This window comes from Mytilus californianus, unplaced genomic scaffold (genome assembly GCF_021869535.1).
Source record: "Mytilus californianus isolate M0D057914Y unplaced genomic scaffold, xbMytCali1.0.p SCAF_5, whole genome shotgun sequence".
Classification (NCBI taxonomy): domain Eukaryota; kingdom Metazoa; phylum Mollusca; class Bivalvia; order Mytilida; family Mytilidae; genus Mytilus; species Mytilus californianus.
Window position 1 is genome coordinate 17,553,083 of NW_026262701.1, and position 22,801 is coordinate 17,575,883.

General features: G+C 31.4%; 1 protein-coding gene across 1 annotated transcript; it reads right to left on the reverse strand.

The window, feature by feature from the left end:
• Positions 1-189: 189 nt before the first annotated feature.
• LOC127701054 (Friend leukemia integration 1 transcription factor-like) lies at positions 190-21,083 on the reverse strand. Its single transcript, XM_052204835.1, has 7 exons — positions 20,933-21,083; positions 19,357-20,335; positions 11,032-11,235; positions 10,502-10,606; positions 5,234-5,290; positions 1,082-1,132; positions 190-831 (listed from the first exon to the last, which is right to left on the reverse strand). Exons 1-7 carry the CDS (start codon positions 20,933-20,935, stop codon positions 302-304), a joined length of 1,929 nt encoding a protein of 642 aa, XP_052060795.1. The 5' UTR covers positions 20,936-21,083; the 3' UTR covers positions 190-301.
• Between the last annotated feature and the right edge of the window lie 1,718 nt (positions 21,084-22,801).

Below are 22,801 nucleotides of genomic sequence, written 5' to 3' on the forward strand. Positions count from 1 at the left end.
ACTTGTCCCGGTGTTAAAAATTATATTCATCATTAGGAAAAGCTTGCAGTGACTAATTCGGATAAATTCAATAAAAGATGCAGGAATACCAACAAAATATTAGTAAAATTTTCAAGCTTTTTCCAATTCATTAGGCATATGAAATCGCAAATAATAGAATAATACATATGTCTCAATAAATAATCACAGTCTGACAAAATGATTTATTCAACAAAATCAACATAAATAAAACGATTCAAATATCAATAACAGGAGTATTTACATCAAAAATAGTACATGTAAATTAATTTGTTTTTAAAAGTTACGGATAGAACGACCCTACGTGCGGCTGTACTCCGTGGGGGGATAACCCATGTCCTGGAATGTTAGGGAAGATATTATTGGTCGTTGATGGCCAATACGGGCTTGGAGAACAAAAGAGTCCGGAAGATGTCGTTGGTGGCATAGGTGCATGCGGATTGAGGTAATTAAGTGGAGATGGACCATAACTTGGCATGAACATGTCTGATTGATATCGATGTGGTGTGTGATAAGTTTCAGGTGTTGTCTGTTGCATATTTTGAGCAAGTCCAACAAAATCAAATTTGTATGCATATCGCTTCCCGTGAACTTTTGTCATTATGTTCTTGTCGTAGTAATATCTCAGAGCACGGCTCAGTTTGTCGTAATTCATGTTAGGTTTACTTTTCCTTTCACCCCACCGTCTAGCAACTTCATCGGGGTCAACAAGCTTAAACTCTCCCTGCGTTCCTTCCCATGTTATACATCCCATGTTGCGTCTGTCGGATAAAAGTTCAAGAAGAAACTGCCATAACTGTATCTGACCTGTTCCTGAAAAAAAAAGATATGTTTTTCATAATACTAAGAAAAGTTCCTTGGAATTGGAAATATGTCTTCAGCATTAACTAATGGACAAATTGAATATGGAATAAATAAAATGCTAGTCAATTGTTAAATGATTTAAATGAAATACTTTCACTTTATTTATCATTTTTTGTTATCTTTGTATCTTTGCATGGTAAAATAAGAAGCGATATTTACATTTTTTTTTTCTTATTTAATTGATAAGTTGGAAATTTACCTGAACTGGAAAAACGACTCGACACGTGGACCATTCGTTGGTACAATTGTTCTAAAAAAAAGAAAATACAACAATTATATATAAATATAACATTAAGTGAAAACAATTCGTTTGCGTCCTTGTCTTTAGGCTGTTGTACCACATTTCTTTATTTTGATATATATTTTATAACCACTTAAAGTAATGGCAATTATTGAAAATGAACAAATACATGTACAATAACTGCAACGTATTTCAATTATCATATTATCATTTAATGTTTCTGTAATGTATTGATTACATGTAAATGGGTAGGCATGAAATTCTACTCTGTTTCTGTAATGTATGAGAAACCTGTAGATAGACCAGGATTTCATTGCACGCAAGAAAAAATGAGATAAAGTAGTTGTGCTATTCTTCATTCCTTTATCATAGTAAGATATTCAGCATCGAACAAAGATTTTTGAACAATTCTATTATAAAATGCAAAGTTAAGCAAATGCCCGAACACACAAAAATATAGTTCTGTTAATTTGTTATTTCGCCGGTTAATAGGTTGTTATTTAGCACTTTACTTCATTTAACGTGTTCAAATGTCTTTTAACAGATATTTTAGGTATTTTCGACCAATTGCTCTCACAACAACTTCAACAATAACATACAGGGTCCCCACATTAATCAAAATCAATTTAGTGCGAACTTTCGGAATCCCTCAGGACGAAAGCTAATTTCCGAGACGTGCGCATATCTAGATTGCTCGCATTATAAAGAATTGAAAAGGCAAAAAGATGGAATGAAAAAGTAAACGTATCGTCGGAATAGAAATCCGATTACACAGATTGTTTCATTCATTAAGTGCTTAATCGGAGACAAAAGTTAAATACAGTTCGATATTGGCAATTTTCTCTGTTAACCCGTTAATACGGTTTCATCCAACCATAGATTGTTACTGCTTGGGGGATTGACCGGCGTCATAGGATACACTAATAGATATTTTTCGGAAAACTGATTGTACATTAGGAAGTTGTGAGAGTCTTCTTATTATCAAAGTTTGAAAATAAAATGTTTTTTTGGCTACTGCTATATATATGTTTCAAAATTTACAGTATGAACGCACTTCGGGTAGATAAGTTGGAGTGGAGATGTGAACGAAGGTCCACTGTAGGTGGTACTTTTTAAAATCATTTATTTATTCTTAAAGTATTATACAAAAGATTATTCTAACGTCTCTTCGTATATAACACATTTAAAAGCACTTTTCTTGAAATTGTAACGAAATATGAAATGCTAATAAGATTATCTGGATTGGGGTTTTGTTTTATCTAGAAATTCATTTAAAAGAAGAAAATTTTGTTTGGCTGGAATCTATGCATTCATAACACAAAATAAGCTCAAGCTAATCGGAAACAAGATCCAAGAAGCCGACATTGAAGACCCCGAATTAAAGTCCAAGAGTCAGTTTGGTTTAATAGTGTTCTCGGATTGCTTTCTCGTTGTCCATATTATATCTCTTTTAGCTCAAAGTATGATAATATATTTTGATGCATTTGTTTTCTGTAATAAACTTTTGGAGAGAAAAAAAATGGAAAATGGAGACCAATATTGGACTCAGTTAAAAATTTGCCTGAAGGAGTTGAGCTCTCTTCCAATTGCCAAATGCAATAATCGCATGCAACTCGTATTTCTACTCAAGTTTGTGACATTCTTTAAACATTTTTTGGAAAAAAAATTATTTATGAATATTACCCCATCAGCGATTCTTTTTTTCTTTTTTTGATTATATTTCAAGTTAGCGTGAGCGTGTCAAAATTTTATGTAACTTCTAATGTTTCGAGGAGAAAACTTTTCACCATGACTATCGCAGGTGCGTAGAATTATATATGTTAATAAGACAATTCGCAAATGATTAAATGAAAACCGGAAAATCTAAAGATGACAATTTCAAGAATCCTAATAAAAGAAAATATGAAATTGACAACGACGATCAAGAGACCATGGATAGGATTTCATATGATTAAATCTGTCATTGAACCGTTTTATTTAGTGGAGGTTAGTGACACTTCAAAACGGCGTGTGCCAGTTTCTGGATTATAACGGTAATTATTGGGATAGAAAGTTGATAATTAGATGTTGTTTTCTATGAATAATTTCATCTTTTATGACTAAATTTGATTTTCAACACGCTTAACTCGAGCACTTATAAACAACTTGTGAAGTGTTTGCATCACTTTGGATTGTATTATTGTATTTTGAATTTTAAATATTATTTTATTTATGCACACACGTGACCTTAAAGAATTATTATAAGAAACAAAAAATAAAACATTTCTCTCATTTCAACAAAACTTTAACAACTTAAAAAACTTGATAGCTTTGATTTCATAATTTGCAATAGCCCTCACATGATTTTCATTTTTTCTTTCTCTCTCAGATAAATAATATCCTTAAAGATATGATCCTGTCGGATTTTTTTACTTCAGTATTGGGGAAATTGTGTCAGCGTATGACTATGTACAAGCATAAGTATGAATTATATATACATGTATGTGTCTTGTTGTTTTCTGTCTCATTGGTGAAACGCAACATCTCCTTTTATACATATTTTTTTCGTCCATGCGCAGAGTTGGTTAGTTTTAGTTTGATTATTTTTTCTCAGATGGTTCAAATAGATATAAGAAGATGTGGTATGAGTGCCAATGAGACAACTCTCCATCCAAGTCAAAATTTATAAAAGTAAACCATTATAGGTCACAGTACGGTCTTCAAATAGCTATTAATAAAAACAAGTTTAATACGTATTTCGTGCGCGCGACACTTGTTTCCGGAATAACCTTCTACAAGCACACTCGAGACAAAAAGTTTGAAAAGCCATAAAACATTTAAGAGCGTAAAATCAAAATGGCCTGAACAGAAGTCAAAACTGTCTTAAGGTCACTTTGCCTGATGCAATTGCAACCTACGTTTTTATTAAACTGTATATTAGTGGACATCATTTAATAAAGCTTGACGTAGGTATAATTTAGATAGGGTTAGGCGTATTCCATATGTGATATGTAAAACTGCATTGACCTGAACTATATCGACGTTTATGGAGACCAACAAGAAATATATATGCTTTATTGCAAAAAGTAAAACCCTAACGGGTTAAAATGCAAACATTAATGTACATGAACATAAGAAACAACACACGAATAAAGTTCTAAACAAGTCAAGTTAATAATATATAAGTATATAGATAGTTGACCAATGTGGACCTCATTTTCGCAACTCCATGGATAGCTTCGTATAGCCCACAATATCAGACAAAATATATTTATTGGGATCTAAAATATGCCAATAAGAAATAAAATAGAAAGTTGTAAAAAATCATCCCTTGTTCCTGTCTCTGTTTGGCGATGAGAGTACCAGTTGAAACAGAATAACATTTCAATATATATGTTATTCTTATTATTACTGTTAATATTCATATACCCCTGTTGGGGTCTTGAAAAATAAAATTTTCAAGTTTTAAGTTTTCAAACTAACAACTAGTATGTCTGATGATTTAATTAATAAATGAATTATATAAATTACTTGCGAACAAACATAAAACAGCAAATGTAAGCTAAAATGTTAGAAAATTGTCGGGTTAAAATGAAGTCGGAAATGTTCAGAGGATAAAAAAAATAGGTTCAATTAACCCCTTAGTAGAACAATTGATAAACTGGGCTGATTTGGCTGCTGGACTGGGCTGATTTTGCTGCTGGACTAGGCTGATTTGGCTGCTGGTTGACTGTTATTCTCAGAGAGTATCATCAACTCAGTAGTCAGCGTTTCGGTGCTGACACGATTTATAACATATTTTTACAAAAAATACCGTTAATAAATAAACTACAGTTCCAACTTCCTGAGGCAAAGTTACACTAAGGCAGACTTGTCTTTTCTTTTTGTATCCCTTGTGGTCATAAAGCTCCTTACATGTTCAGGTATTTATACATCCGGGGCTTTCAAATTTTTGGGTAAAACATTCTTGAAGGCTAATCCAGAAAAGGCGTTTCTGACACACACAATTAATAAAGTGTTATCTTCATACACATATAGAACCCTATGGCACCAAAAGTAAAACGCGACCCAAACTTTCCTTGCAGATTTTTAGTGGGGTAGTTAGCAATAATAATACAAATATGAACCTACCTTGGCTTGTGGGTGAAGGTTGTGGAGGCTGCCATTGTGACTTTGGGAAGCCTGGATCTGCAGATAGAAAGTGGTTTATGTAGGCAATGCATACTGATATTAAGAAATACATGTTTAATGTAAATTGTCATATACTCTCTATTACTACTTGGTTTGTCTGTTTTTCTTCAAGTATTACGTATTCATTTTAAACTGCTTATCTTCAAACCTACAATTGTTACCTACATTTTAAATTCAAAAGTGAATTTTACATTTGATAAATAAATCATATGAATAAAGACTATTTATATAAAAAAGAAAGATTCCATTTTATTACAGAAGCTGTATATTTCACAGGACTTAATTTGATAATTTGTATTTTTATAATGATCATTTTAAAGAACCAAACAATTATTTACAGATATGATAAACTTAACCAAATCTGGAACTAATCTCTATTTGTCTCAGACTCCATTTAAAGTTGAATCAGAAATAAACATTTAGCTTCAATAGTTAAAAATAATTAAAAAATAATTATCAAAAGTACACTACATCATGGTTTACCTGCAAACATGAAATTATGGAATCCAGATAGAGTACACTGTCTAAAATAATTAGCTTGTTTAAAATAGTCTGGTTTGAAATAGTCACTTTGTTTTAAATAGTTACTATAATAATCACTCTGTTTGCAGAGATCTTCTTTTAGATAATCCTGTTTCAAATAGTCTGCATGTTTAAAATAATCCACTTGGTTTAGAACCTGCATGTCGAGCAACTTTATAAAAATTTTCAACTATTAGTTTCACTTATTATTACTGCTCATCTTCTTTTGAAATAATTAATTTCGTATTTAAAAAGTCTGGATCGCTGTGTTTTTTATTTGGAAATATTTTGTGATGTTGGTTTTGAAGGAGATCATATAAAAATGAATACAAAACGGTAACTTATTTGTAATTATGAAAATATTTTATTGGTTTCTCATAAAAGAAAAAATTCACGTGGAAGATGTGAGTAAACACTGATTTTCACTTGTTAGCCAATCAAAGCCGTCGACGGATGTCACCATCGACCAATGAGTTCCTGTTTGTATTCATTGCTTTGGATCGATACTAGTTAAATGGCGTAACACGATTCCGGGGCACCTAGACACGTGGGTCCGTTGTTTACAAATTTCTTGCTTCCAGTTAAAGCTAAATTTTCTCACAGTCATCCTCGGCTATTGATTATTGGAGCTAATAAATCTATGTTTAAAAACGTTTAGTAAAACACATTTTAATGTGAGAGAAAACCGAAGTGAAGAAGTCCTTGTATTAGCTTCTATGGGAAATTATTCTTTCCTTTTTATGTCAATAAAACTTTTTTGTTTGGGAAATGTGTTTTTTTTTTAATTAGCCCTTAAAATTAGACAAGTCATGAGACTATATCATGAGCGGAGATATTTGGAATCTACATAGATTTCAGCATACTACAAATGTCCATTTTTTAAATGGAAGCCTGATCAGAGAGCAACTTTATAAATTATTTCTTATATCTTTTTGACTTGTAACTCTTCTGTGCTAATTTCAATGATTAGACTGAAATATCGTTATTTTCATTATAACTATAGAGGCAATCAACGAATCACTAAAAGTTAAATACTGAAGGCTTAAAGAAATTACAGAATCTATAGTTTTAAGTTTTATGCTTTGCGTTTCTAAAGATTTATTTGGTTCTTGTAACGGTTGTTGTTATTATTATTATTATTATTATTATTATTATTATTATTATTATTATTATTATTATTATTATTATTCATCTAACTAAGGTGTATTATGTAATCTTTAAATTTCAATAAATAAGATTTCAATAGTCCTTTGTTTACAAACCTTTTATTAATAATCGAAACTTTATGCAATGTGAGATCTAGTGCTTTTAAATTAAAAGGTTTTCCTATTGGATTTAATTACATCTGTGTAGCTTTAACCCTAGATATCAAAATTATGCATAAAATCGAGAAATTTAGAATGACAATCAATTAATGTTTAATTTTTATGTATGCTTAAAGAAAATAATTCACTTCTAATGAATAAATTGTTAAAAAATAAACAATATAAAATGCCACTGTCGATATCAATGGTAATCGGAGAACTGCATGAAAAATGAAAATAACGATTAAAATCTAAATTTTATTAAACATTTGATTTTTCCGAAACAAATTTGTTTCATGGTTAAAAATGACAGATAAACCGGAACAAGTATAATTAAATATTTGTTTAATACTTTTTATCTAAACAAATGAATTTCTATCAAATTGGATATTTTATCTGTCAAATAAAGAGTAATAATTCCAGCTATTATTTAATGAAATCGAAACAAACTGCTAAATGGTGTTCGATCATTTAACATGATTTCACGACACGGTGACACCCGAAGGTGCGAAATGGAAATTAACATGTTCCGGTAATAGTCATTACCGCTTCTTATTCTGTCAGCTATGCTATAGACTACGTTCGGTATCGCTTTTAATCCGTGTTTTCAAAATGATACTGTGGTTAAAACACATGATAATTAGTTTTATTCATTCAGGCTATATGTCTTTCTAAGAATATGAAAAATACTTATTTGTTACTGTGCTTCAACAACTCATTCCTAGTAATAAACCGTTATTTTTTTTTTATTTCAGATTGTTGGAATTTTACATATTTCCTGAAACCTTTAAAAGGGCACAACGGTACGCGTTCTCTTCAAATCGCTATAGGGTTTTTGTACTTTTGCAATAAAGGTTAACTAAAACATTCATGAAAATTGCAAATATTCTGACACTCGACTCTCAACAGGACACTTTAATTGACACGTTTCTGATAAATGGATAGGATTGTGAAAACAATTAGCCTCTCCGGACTACAACAGGATGCATCCAAGCATAGGTAATATTCAAAGACTATATCGGAATAATCAACTTTCCGGTCGATAAAATAACTCAACTGAATGATGTGTTTTCAGATCCTTTCTTTTTATGTATGGTCCAAAATCTGGACACACGGCTTGCTTTGACCACTCGCGTGCTTCAAGGGTTAACAAGTAGTTTCACCTGGTCAAAACTAGCCGATAATACATTAAAACAAATTTAATGTCCAGAACTCAAGTTGGAAAGAAAACTGACACTATGCCTGGCCATTAAACAAAGTGTTTAATTAAAACAGGTTAATAAATAATCTATTTTATTTCATTATATATTTCAATCACACATATATTATTTAAAATATAACTGTATTGAAAATAAGAAGAAACTAAGAGGGACAAGCAAAAAATAAAGGTCGAAGAAGTGAAAACAATATTCCAGAAACAGTACATATTAATTTATGATTAATATTAACAATCAAGTAAAAACCGTACTGAAACCATGTCCTTTGGAAGTGTAAGCAAGTCCTACAGAAATGTTGTCACCCGACGTCTAGCTGAAGACAGTACAAATCAAGCGACAAGTCATTCTCCCTTATAACTTTAAAATATATTCTTTTAAATCTAACCGTGACATTTATTCTTCTTTATTTCTTTAATCTATCTGTTATTATGTTCTGCTTATATTAATATTTTTGGGGAAATCAAGGTTTTTTTAATACAATTAACAATCTAAATTAAATCTAACGAAATTAGAAAAAAAACCGCTTACAGTCTTATCGCGTATGGTTCAAAAGAAACGTTAAGTGTCCCAGAGACTGTTACACTTTGTAAAAGATACTATTTACATTTAAAACGATTGACTACAAGTGACAATAGTCCCACCCTTTCATCCCATTAGAAGGTCCTTGTCTGGTATTTAATCTTAGTCTGAAGAGTGTTTGCACAATTGCTAATCACCTTAAATCCGATTGCTTCCGCATGTACACGACCATACTCTATTCAAAGTTTGCCTTCATCTTACAGTTACCAAAAATGGCGGAACGCTACTTTGTCGGCATCGTTTTATCCTTGTATGAATTTATTTGCTTGCAAAACAAGACAAAAAGTTCGTATTTGTATAATATCAAAACCCCCGAGAAAAAGAAAAAAAAATATTTAATTCGTTTGAAGCTGAGTTTATATTAAGAGTATTTGTTTTAATAATATTTACCTTATTCAACGCAAATTTCGCGCGAATTTTATAACTTAATTATATGACTCTCTTTTCAAATCAATTCGATAGAAAAAAGAAATAACAAAATTCCTTGAACTTTTTAAGGTAAATACTGGTGCTAACATTTCTAACAACTTTAAGCGCCATTGTTGCATTCGCTTTTGACGGCTTTGTAATTTCTTCGGAATTGTGTCATACCGTGTTTGATATTTATTCGCACTCCCAACAAAGTAAAGGAAATATTTAACTTTATGTTGTATGTTAGTACTTCCCACGAAATTAACTGTACAAAAATCTCTCACTGTATTTCATTAATAATTGTAAACCAGACCAGTTGTTACCGTAATAAATTCACTAACTAACAGAAATATATAAGGTTTAAAATTGTATAATTGCTAATTAGACCACATGAAAGTTAATATATGCATTCCTGTCTTCCAGTTTTTAGAGTTTTTATGAACACGAATATGTTCAAAATATTATTACAAATTGCATTTTACTATCTTGTACCTGGGTTTGAAAACCGGTGATAAAAAGACTTCTGAATGAAGTCCCAACGTTTGAATAGAAGTTCTCAAACTAATGAAAAGCCAAACCAAAATTTATAATTTATAATAATTGTATATGGTATTATATGTCTCTGGTGGTATATGATATTCAAGCAACTTTATACTGGTTTTTTTTAACCAAAATATCGAAAAGCATTTGAAAAGAAAATATAAAAAAGATATTAATTTTATCAAGATATACTTATTTATTTTGAATAAGAGATTCTAGTTATGATTTTGGGTGGATTTTGTAATCTGCTACGTCGGTCCTATGCAGTAATGTAGGGAAGAATAAAATACATGTATATTATATTACGTGAAATAATTATTCATTATATATGATCACCAGTCCAATAGTCAGCACTGCTGTGTTGACATGAATTATCATTGTTATAGTTATAATTATAAATTAACTGTTCACAAAACTTAAAATTTTTCAAAATACTAAGGATTTTCTACCCCAGGAATAGATTACCTTAGGTGTATTTGGCAAAAACCTTCGGAATTTTTGGTGTTCAATGCTCTTCAACTTCGTACATTATTTAGCCTTTTCAACTTTTTTTTATTCGAGCGTCACAGAAACGTGCGTCTGGCGTATACAATTCTTTTATTTATATATTTTTTTGAATTGATTTTATTCATTACCTGTTTTACAAGCCACATAACTTCCACCGCTGTTATGATTATAATTAATTGTAGATAATCCATTTGGAGATGGTATACTTGGGGGATAAGTCTTCTGTATAATTCCTTTAATTAGAAAATAAAACAAATTTTTGAAAATCAACAAAAAACAGGCAATAGCAAGCTTAAGTACAGTATCCCTGTATTACCTGAATTTCGTGATGGTTAATTTTATCATATCAAAATCAAAAATTTGTAAATAAGAAGAGACGTTGGATATACATTCATGTGACGGCAACCTAACAACACAAAATATCCAAAAGACATATTTGATAGTTGTAGTTTTATAGGAGCATAAACTCATAAAACATAATTTGTAATGTTTTATAACACTATACATCATCTTTAATCAGTACATATTCCATATTGCACGACTTTCAGTTTTACAATACAGACTGAAAATTCTGAAAGGCACAATGTGAAAGACAGGAATTGGTAAACACCATTTAAACAATTGATAAATGGGAATTAAGAAATGATAAACTTCTTACTTCTTCGCAAAAAATTCAAATGGCCTAGTAAGCAGTTGGCATTCATTTCACCACAGATCTGAGTGAAATCGTCCATCGTCCAAGTGCAAAGTTCAATTCCAGTAAGGGATGTAAATCTTGATTTATCAACATTTCGTAATTGATATTCCTTCACTGCCCAGTCTATCCACTGCTGGACGTGTTCTGATGTCCATACAGATGGGTCTTAAATAAAACAAAACATATCAGCTGTATAATTTAATTCTAAAGAAGCAGCATGGTTGCCATGAGACAAACTTCCATTAACATATAACGAGAGAAAGGGGCGCATTACATTTGCTCGCATTTGGGGATTAAATTATTTTACGTTTGCGCGCAGATTTTGATTACATTTGCCCGCATTCATTTTACAGGTAATACAGGTAAAACTAAAGATAACTCATTATAAACATGACTATAGTTATTATGAATTTTGAAAATATTTGTAAATTTAAATAATATATTTTCAATTTGAATATTTGAATTCTAAAAAAAAATAAAGTGATCATGAGAAATCCCGTAATAGCTTAAGAAATACATGCAACTTAATTGTGAATATTTCAGAGTAAATAGTATTCTCTTTTTCTCTATCCTAATTTTATCGAATAGTGTTTGCTTTAGTAAATTATTTAAGTCAGCTTTTAAAGTTGCATCAAGACACAAACCTGGAGTTTCGTTTGTCAGAAACAAATCGGGAGAAAAATCATTAGCGTACGATGGATTTACTTTCCGTATCGACAGAACACTTAAGTTGGGGGATATTTCATGGCGATGCACCGTAAATAATTGCAAAGGTATTTCATCATTACCGTCAACAGAATCCAGGCGTACTACAGACTACTTTTAATCTTTAGATTTGCTATATTTTTATATTTTTATCTATATATATTTCCAATACTAAGTAATTGTGTAAAATAAAACGGACTTATCCTGCTCGAAAATGATAGTTAATTAAAAAATTATTACACGAGTTTACTGATTTACCTGTAAACAAATGCGCGCAAATGTAATCCAAAGCTGCGCGCAAACGTAATGATTTTTGCGCACAAATGTATTGGTAATGCGCGAAATTGTAATGCACCGAGAGAAAGAACCAAACCCGAGCAATATAAAAATAAGGAGATTTGGTACGATTGCCAATGAGACAACTATCCACAAGAGTTCAAAGGGCGAGGATATAAGCAATTAAATTACGACAAGTTCACTTTATGGTCTTCAAGAATGAGCAAAGATACTACCGTTGAATAAAATGTAAAAAGCATCGGGAAAAGTGAAAGTCTTCAATTACCATACTAGTAAAGCGGAGATAGCAAATTCATCTTCTTATAAAACTAGGATGAGGATACGGCATTATTCTATAATCACAGCTAAATTATTTTACATGTCCCTATTTTGCTTTTATTTATTTATTGTTTTGTACATAAATCAGGCAGTTAGTTTTCTCGGTTAAATTGTTTTACATTTGTCATGTCGGGGCCTTGCTATACTGTATGGATAGTGAAGGCCGTACGGTGACCTATAATTGCTAACTTCTAGGTCATTTGGTCTTCGATGGAGAGTTGTCTCAGTGACAATCATACCACGTCTTCTTATTTTTATATTATATAGCGATCTGCGTGGTTCATTCGACGGCTTTTAGCAAAATATGTCCGTGCATGTTAATTCTTATACCTGTATGTGTCTGAGGTTATGAATTAAATCTGGAAATCTTGAAAATCCTATAGAAATGATTTGATATATAAAACTGAAGACAACTCATAATCAATAAGTTCAGCGCTCAATATAAAAACTGATTGATTGATTGGTGATTGCTTTACACCGCATCAGCCTCAATATAAAAACAAAAGTTTGCACAATTTAAGCTAATCACCATTCACTTTGGACGGATTTTTTCTTTCATTTACCGCAAATAGTTCGTATTTTCTACGCACAAGTTTATAATAAAAAGGTCTTTAATACATATCATTCACAAATGCGGTCATTTTATGGAGAAATGCAGCATTTCCTATCATTTTATTATTATTTCAAATATCCAACAAAACGACCACGCGACTTCAATAAAAAAAAAATAAAGATTCACTGCAGGTTTCACAAAAAGAAACATACCAAACATTGTTAAAAATTTGGAAACTGTCAAAATGTAAATTGAAGTAACAGCTAGTACGATGCCTTAGAGCGGTTTCATAGCCATATTGGTAATGTGTCAGAATATTTGTTTTCATTGGCACGTGGAAACAACCATTGTCATTTGACAAGAGAATTACATCTGCTGTTTTGTGGGATAATCAAGTAATTTTCAGTTTTATTGACAAACATGTAGTGGTCATTTAGTGAGTGAACAATGGTGATTAATCGACAGGTGACTATCTTCACACTTTTAATCAAATGGGTACGGATTTTGTAAATAAATAAAATAAAGTACATGGATTTACATGTGTTTACTTAAATGTAAATTGTGTTTGTTGTCAATGTTCATGATTTACTTTAATTGGATAAAGAACTTGCTGTTTCTCAAGCACATTACAATGGATTTTAAATCCTTTCATAAAAAAGAAAAGAAATTGAAATATAATGAAATAAAACACGCTGCATTTAATACATGTACATATAAGTTTTATTTAACTATTGACTTTGAAACAACATGTTTTGTGCTTTAGCCAAATAATTATTACATTTTCAGGAAGAGATTTTTTTGTGTATATTTTTTCAAATTAACATTAACTGTCTACTTTTTTGTATAACATATATCCACCATTATAGTGTTTGACACTCAAGCACTGTAAGAGACAAATCCTGAATCTATTGGAAAGTAATTGCTTTTATAATGCATATTCATTTCTTTACCAAATGTAAAAATATGCAGTTTTTTTTTATCGTATTACAGTCGTATTTGAGCTTTTGCTAAACTTGAATAGGATGTTCCCTTAATAGGAGCGATAACAACGCGTTATATAAAAATATGTAGTGTGAAGGTTTATATATGTGAAGTGCGTAGTAAGAGTGCTATATAAATGCGTTCGGCGTCTTTGTTAAGATTTTTTTCAATGAATGTATTCGGCACTGGTAAAGATTTGAGTGAAAATACCATTCTTGTATATGACTATGTTTTTGTTTTCGAATTTTGTTTTTGTCCTTTTTTATTTCTTTATTATTTTTGTTTCAGATCATTAGCCCATTTACAATCAATCCCTTTCTACCTTTATTCATACACACATAAACGAACATAATTAAACGGATGAAGAAATTTGATGTCTATAAACTGTCCGTTTTCGAAGTTATTTTGCCAGATTTTTATATATTTGTAAGGGATTATAAGTATTTTTGAAAAATCCCTCAATATAACCCTTCAATATATAATCAGAGAAAAGTGTATATGAAATGCAGGCAATAGAGGGTTTATGTGTATGCAGATAATTCCCCCATTCTAGATAAAAAGCGGCGATACAGTGGAATATTAATGTATTCCTTATGAACGATAGATATGTAATTTGTGTCACTATCTTATGTACTTGTGCGCGGCTGCATTTTTTAACAAATTTATGACTAAACACCGAGAAGTCCGTACACAAGTGTCTGTTATTTTGGTGGTAAAAATAAGGTACAAAAATGTACTGAATAAACACAACTCTGCCATTGGTATGAGGAACTTTAAAGCATCCACATGTTCTTACAATGATGTGATTGGTCTCAAGTCCTAGCCGTTACCAACTTAGCCACTGAATAAAAAAATGTATATAATAGTGATCAAACATCTTAAAGAAAGGGGTTGTGGCGACACACCTATAATACCAAACACATACACGTTTCTTTTTAATGAAATCTATTGAGACGCAAATAAAGCTATGGTTGAACGTTTTAATGTATGAATTAATTTGGATATAACTATATAATAAATACACGACTATTTAGATCAGCATCTAGAACCTCGTTTGAACACATTGTACACCATCCGATACTAAACGAGGAGAGACATATTTTTGTGTGTCGGTTCTCCGTCTTCCAGATCTAATCAATCCATACGGCTCTCTACTCTTAATGTAGTATACTGAAGTTTGCCCACCAACCCCCACCCCCTTAAAGCAGATTATTCTATTCGAGTTAGTTGGGTGTAATCCGGGAAACAATATGAATTCCGGATGTCCTTTCCGTCATTACCATCGGTTTCGGATTTTTGCCTACATCTAATATTATAAGTGTTGTCTCCCTTCCCATCTACCTAGTTTTACAAATATTGTAGACGGTGGGACAATTCAATTTCCATGATATAAAATATCAGGCAAAAGTCTTTGATAAAAACTAAAGATATATATAGTTGTTTGAATCATAAAAATATATCATGTATTGGCATTTCTTTTTAACTGAAATTTGAAAATATAAAAAAAAATCATAAATATCTGAATTTAAAGTGTCTTCGCTGGTTACTTTTAGTACAACTAACTTATGAAAGGCTCTATTTAAAATTGTTTTCATTTCACTTTTAGTCTTCCTCAATTTACTAGAGAGGTACTGACAATGGAAGGAAATGGTGAAGGAGGAAAACATTGATTCGGTCATTACAAGCAGTTAAACGGATATAATCTATCTTAACTTCATAATTCTCTATTTCCTTATAATATTTTAATGCACTTAAGAGTTGAATATAGTTTTATTACATGAAATCTGAGTGTAATATTATTATCCGTCTTAGTTAATAAAACTAGTGTATACATGGAGATTATTTACTTCAAATTATCACATGTATCGGTATTTCACAGTTGAGAGAAAAGTTTTTTTTTTTTTTACATAATGAAATTAGAAAAACGCCTAAACCTGTCTACTGTTGATGAATGTATGTAGACTAAGCCCTCAAAAGTCTCATAGACGTGTAACCAACTTCTTATTTATTCATTAAAAAAGGGAGACAATACTGTGGTGACAATCAGAATTTATAAAGCTGAAAAAAAAAACAGGACAAGTCCATGACTAAAAGAAAAAAAGACGAACAGACAAATAACAGTCCACGAACGAAACACTTCACCAACCGAGCATCATGAACCAATCAAAAACCGGGGTGAACTTTTCAATAACGCATCTACTACAAAAATCAAAACCAAATGGTGACTCGAATGAAAACATACTTCACGATTAAACTTTTAATTGTTTTATACATAATGACCTGTAGTTTTAAAACATATCGGAGATGTCCGGGTTTACTGAGGGCTCCATGTCATTACACTTGTTTTCAAATATGAAACTCTTTAAATATATAAATCAAAGATACTATTGATTATGATGGAAGTTTTTAACGACCTTGACTGGCTATACAGCCCTCGCACGGTCGGAAGATACTGTTTAACTTGTACCGCATAATAAATACCATAACGAAGCATACCAATAAAGATGCTGTTTAACTTGTACCGCATAATAAATAACATAACGAAGCATACCAATACAGATGCATCTATAGAAAGGACCAATATCCCCTGAATTAATTTCACACAAGGACCAGTATAAAACGTTTCACATTTTTCATTAAAGTTCATAGTATCACAGCTCCATGACTTTTTTTTATGCTCCTGCAATATCATATACGATTTCTAAGCATATGAACGACTTAGGAATGCTAAATGATAAAAATAAAAACTTATAGATTTGGTGTGCCCGAAATAAATTAACATGCTTTTTTTTATAGTTTTCGGTAGAGTGTGAAATTTTTGTACAATGTATGAGAATATTATTAACTAAAACCATAGTTCTATTGGGATTAAAACCATAGTTCTATTGGAAGTAAAGCCATAGTTCTATTGGAAGTAAAGCATTTGTACTTTCTTTCAAATACAAATGAATTTTCGTGCAAAATTTGACCAAAACATGAAACATTCGCAATAGCTTATTTTTGTATGTAAAATATGTATTTTGTGGATACTTGTAAAATCTTTATGATGTGGTTAATATGTATTTGAAAACTATCAAAATAATTTAAGTATATTGTTAAGACTCTTAATACTTTCTGATTCTGACTTATTTAGAGTGAAACAAATACACGGAACATTGGCTTTACATCTTAATACACGTCATCATATTCTGATCATGACTTACAAAGTATAGATAAAAATAATAATTTAATGTCTTTGAATACTATATCAAGAGGACAAATACTTAATTTGTGAGCCGGTTTAAGACTTTGGAAAAGTAAAGGGTTTTGGGCATATGTGTATTGAGGGAAATCCAGTCAAGAGGGAAATTTGAATGTAAAGATTTTTTTCTATATAACTAAATGAAGATAGAGAAAGCGGCTGAACGATTGAAATAAATCAACCCCATTTTGATTTATAAAAGTTAAATAATTTTTCCTTATATACTTTGATATCCGTAAAATGAAAACAAAACCAGTTCATGAACGTAGGGTGAACGAGTGTTGCAGGTATATAAAAATGCGATTAGTTTTAAACACTTCACACATGGGATTTATGCTACAAAGTTTTCTGACAGATACATGCACATGTGAACACTTTTGTTCCAGACTTCTCAATTGCAAACTATGCCACAACCTTACTGATTGGTACATACACATATGAACACTTAAGTTCCAGACTTCTTAAATGGGAACGATGCCACAACCTTACTGACTGGCACACACACATGTGAACACTTAAGTTCCAGACTTCTCAAATGGAAACTATGAATCATCCACTCCAACACAACTGCCTTACACATGCTATCACCAGTTCATTCATTCTTAAAAACACTTATACTTTGAATGTTTCAAAAGTACTTTATATGATTTTTATATATTACAAGTATTAAATCCAAAAATAGGTCTGTATTGGTCCCACTTGTTAAACAAACATTATAGTAAATCAATGGTTATCTGTACAAATATACACTTAAAAACTGTTTCGTTTAGTCAACATCTGCTGTTTATATTTTTTAAGAAATATGACCAATCATTGCAGATGATGTATAAACGTCAATAAAGCAGTGACCCAACAATATTATTTTAACTAAATAAGATATTTACAAATCACCATACAGTCTTGAATGACAGACAAGTGTTCACTTTGTATGAAACGCACTTTCAAAATAGGACGAAACAGAGATGTGGGGTACACGTCAATGAGACAGCAAACCAACACCAAAAGACTTCGTGAAGTCTTCAACAATACTATTTACAGACTAATTTTACGTTACGTCAATCACCTCGAAATCTTAAAATTGTGAATAAGTGTAAAAAAGTGTCATTAACACCAAATTCATCATATTGAGAAAAATAAACACCTTCAAACAGGAAAAATGCAACCACAAATGAGGTTTCTAACTTGCTTCAATACATTGTTTCTAAAAGGAAATAATAAGAAGGAGCAGAGAAAATATAAATTTGAGCAAATAATTCATTTACAATTTAAAAGAAATACTACTTAACAATATATATTATTGCCGATGCATCGTATTTTAATAGAATGGTACCGTATAATGCTTAACCGAATGTATCTAATTAAAAACATGCTTGTTTGTGCAGAAACAGTACTTAGTGTTTGGTTTTTTAAATCGGCGAATCTGAAGAAGATATAGTGTAGGACATTACAACATATGAATATAAAAATTTCATGAAATATAATGCCTATAATATATTTTTTAATAATCATTATTATTTGTATATATCACGTAGAAATAAGAATCACATAGTTATCTGACTATTTTTTTTCCTGTTTTGATCCTACATTTTTGTTTCAAATATTTTTTTACATTTTATTTTTTTTCTGTATTTTTGAGGGGGTGGGGTGGAAGAAGGATTGTCTATTTAAAATTTTGTACCCGTTATCTTTTGTTGTATTTAATATTTTCCTAGAGCTTGAGGTAAGTATATTCGAACAGATCCGTGGGAAATTGAAATAAATCGTGATCTTATTCAGTGATTCACATAATTAGAAATATTTTCTGGTAACCACTTATTTCAGAAAATCCCGATTTTAGTTCATTACTGCTAATTTTGAGTATAACTTCATATTTTCGAATCAAAATACGTCGATTTTTTTATACAATCTCATTTTTACATTTAGTTTCCTCCATTTTTCTTGATATAAGAAATTGTCTTTTTTTTTAAATATGTTAATAGATATAAGAAGATGTGGTATGAGTGCCAATGAGACAACTCTCTATCCAAGTCACAATTTGTAAAAGTAAAACATACTATGTTAACTAGGTATAATCTGGGAAATAAAAAAAGCACACAAACGCAAATAGTAAATTAGTAAATGTCTTCTCAATTTAAACACCTGTTAAAAAACTTATCAATATTTCAAAAATATATTAAGAAATATTAATTACCTTCTGGGACAATGACTTTTTCTTCTGATGAAAGACCAGGGTTCTCTGCATCATCACATGATTTTGATCTGGTCAGATTATTTGAGCCACTGAAATGTTCTCGATTATATATTGTTGGATGGTTTTGATACGGTGTAGTAGAAGATCTACAATCTAGAGCCGATTGAGTTGTTTTTGTATAATCAGGACCATAATTATACATAGAGTTCTTGTTTTGATGGAAATTGTCACTAGCCGAAGATTGCACCGCAGTTGTGTCAAAGGGGTGCAACTCGTCTCCATCATTTAACCTTGAAAACATTGGGTCAAACATTGCGTTATTTTTGTTCGGAATCTGATAATTGCTACTTGGATCAAATATTGGGATATTTGGATCAAAAGCACTTTTGTAATATGAAAATGGCTGCATTGTTGTTAGCTCCCCAACGTCATTTCCGTTCCCATTAAAAGAATTCCACTCATTGGAACACACTTCTTGTGTCGCATTTATTCCTGGTTCCAATTTGATCGTTGCTTTTGGTTGAATAGATGTTATATCAAAGGGTATCTCTTCATTAGCTAGTTCTGATTTTTGTTGCATGTCATTCTGGTGAGGGATCGACATTGGTTGTCGTGAAATGTCATGTTGTTGCACTTGAAAATCTTGAGCAAAACGTTGCTGTTGTTGCATATCTTGTCGAAGTTGGCCATTTTGTAATAACTCTGACTGGTTTGTCAAATCTTGTGGGCCTATGTCTCGTTGCTGTGCCAGCTGCTCAATATCGGACGTTGGTTGGAGATCGGTTGACTGTTGACTGTGTTCGGATTGAGGAATGGAACACGAGGACAGCGGATCATTTTGTTCCTGCTGTTGTCGAGATTGCAGAGGCGAAAAATTCTGGTTTTGTCCATCGTCGTTGTTTTCAAGAGAAGATGTTTCGTCATATTCCCCATCAGAGGTTTGAGGCGTTGTTGTAATGTTAACTTCAGGTTCTTGGTCCTTGAAATTCAAAGTTCACAGATTTAGTCAAAAGTCAATTTTGTAAATTATTTCAATGAGGTAAATGAGAAAACTATTTATCGATCACTTCGATTTTACTATTCTTATTTATATTTATTTCAATATTCCTATATAATGCTAAATTTAGAAAGCAAAAACAGCTTTAAATTTGCATAAAATAAAACCACGTATTTACACAAGACTATTTGACACATTATACATTCAAACACAAATAGAAAAACTAAAAAATGTAGTTGCGACTTTACCATATACAATGTACTTACTTATTATATTAAAAATATTTTTTTTCCAACTTCAAAAATGAAATAAACACTTTTCATATTAGAAACATACGTTGTTAAATGAATTAAAATTGTTTTATTCATAATATATTAATAACTCCGGAATCGTTCTCTCAACTTAGGAAATCCTTGTAAACCGGAGCCTAGGTGGAAGTTTTAACTCTTATATTTCCTACAAAATACTTCACAGATTTCCCCAGTAAGGGGAAGTTTAGAGTATGTAATATCATTTGTCATCTTCCTAAGCAATGCTAAAGTCCGTTTATACTAAAGAAATGATATTTCTATTACTTACCATGTTCCAAAAGTTAGGAAAGTGAACACAATCTCTAACGCGGAAATTTTTAAAACTTTACTGTGTAAATTTTAAGCATTACAAGGTTAAAACTGTGTTTAATTGTGATAAATCTTGTTGATTGGGTCAGGCGCTGAATCATAATTCGTCAAACATGGCGACCGTCAAGTACACCGGAAACAGAGACTTATCTTTACAATACAGATAGGGAAGAAAAGTGGCGAACAGGAAAGTCGGTTTAGTATGCGAATAGAGATATACATGTATACATAAAGTTACAAACACTTATTTATAAAACTATAAGCTGATTAGTATTTGTTTTAGTCAAGTTTTCAAAATGGTTACCCAGAACACTTAAATTTCGTGTATATATGATACTGTTTTTTCCTTCCTTCATCCGCTACATGAAATTTTATTTATTTGGTATTGTGCTACATCATTGTACACAGGCACAACATTAACAATCCCTGTTTTATTTTAATCCAGAATCAAGGAAGAGAGGTGATGGATTTTATAATTGTATGCATGAGATAAAAATCAGCTGTAATACCAATATTTCATATAAATAAACAGCGCCATTATTGCTGTTCTTCATCAGGACGGTGTTTATATGTTTTCAACAATAAGCTAGGGATTCACAACTTCATGAGGATGAATATTGCCTTTGGATCGACTTAACCAATCATGTTTGATATTTTTTAATTATTGCAACAGATGACATTTAACAAAAAAAAAGAAGAAAAAGCACACTTTATGAATTGATGCGGCCTCAGCGATTTTCTGGATTAATTTTATCAACGCCAAAACCGCACAATTATCAAGCAAAGGTTGTTTAACAAATTGAAGACCCGAGGAGCTAAATATACCTAAAAAGGACCGGAAAGAAAAAGTCTAACATTACCTGAGGGAGTTTGAATCCTAACTCTCTGCATAATTTAATACTAATAGAGCGGGATCTGCTTACCCTTCCGGAGCACATGAGTGGGGTTCTAGTTGCTCAGTCTTTGGTTTTGTGTACTGTTGTTTGTCTGTTTGTCTTTTTCTTTTTTAGCCATGGCGTTGTCAGTTTGTTGTAGACTTGTGAGTTTGAATTTCCCTTTGGTATCTTTCGTCTCTCTTTTCTAAATGTTTCATTTAAAGAAAGGTATGTTATAAATTACGTCATTCCCGAAGCTCTGACTACAGAGATGATTATACCCTCGAACACTATCAGTCCACCAGCATATCAGTATCGGCCCAGTGCTAGAAAACAAAAACAAAAATAACACTTTATAAATTTGGTGCGTTCGAATATCTGTTTTTGATCAACCCTCATTAGGAACGTTCAAACCCAAAAATTGGAAACGTACCGTACCAAGTCAGTACTAAAGTCGAGACATATGTTCGTATGTTAGTATGTTATATGCTATTTCTTCATACGAATCCCGGATGTAAAAGTCAATGGTGACAATAAATACAGCAGAGCGAATTTCAAATTGGTTCTGATAGTGTATGCTATTCCAAGCACATTGCTGGTGGTATTTTCTTATATGCAAGACTGGTCACGCCCAAGGCTGAATGTTCAATTGAATGGTAAACCTTTTAGAGAAATGATCTTGATTTCTTTAAACGATAGCTTTTTTCAAAAGTAAAACATAAGACCTGCAGGTGTCTTCTGCTGTCAGTTGACTGTTATACCGTCTGCTGACAGTTGACTGTAATACTAAACGTACTATTCTATTGGTTTTGTAATTCCGTCGTGTTCCTCAAAAATAATTAACACCAATTACCATTAGAATATTAGTTATTTCATATTGGGACATTTGACTCAAAGTTCATTTCATATTGAGATATTTGAATCAAAGTTCATTAAATATTGAGACATTTGAC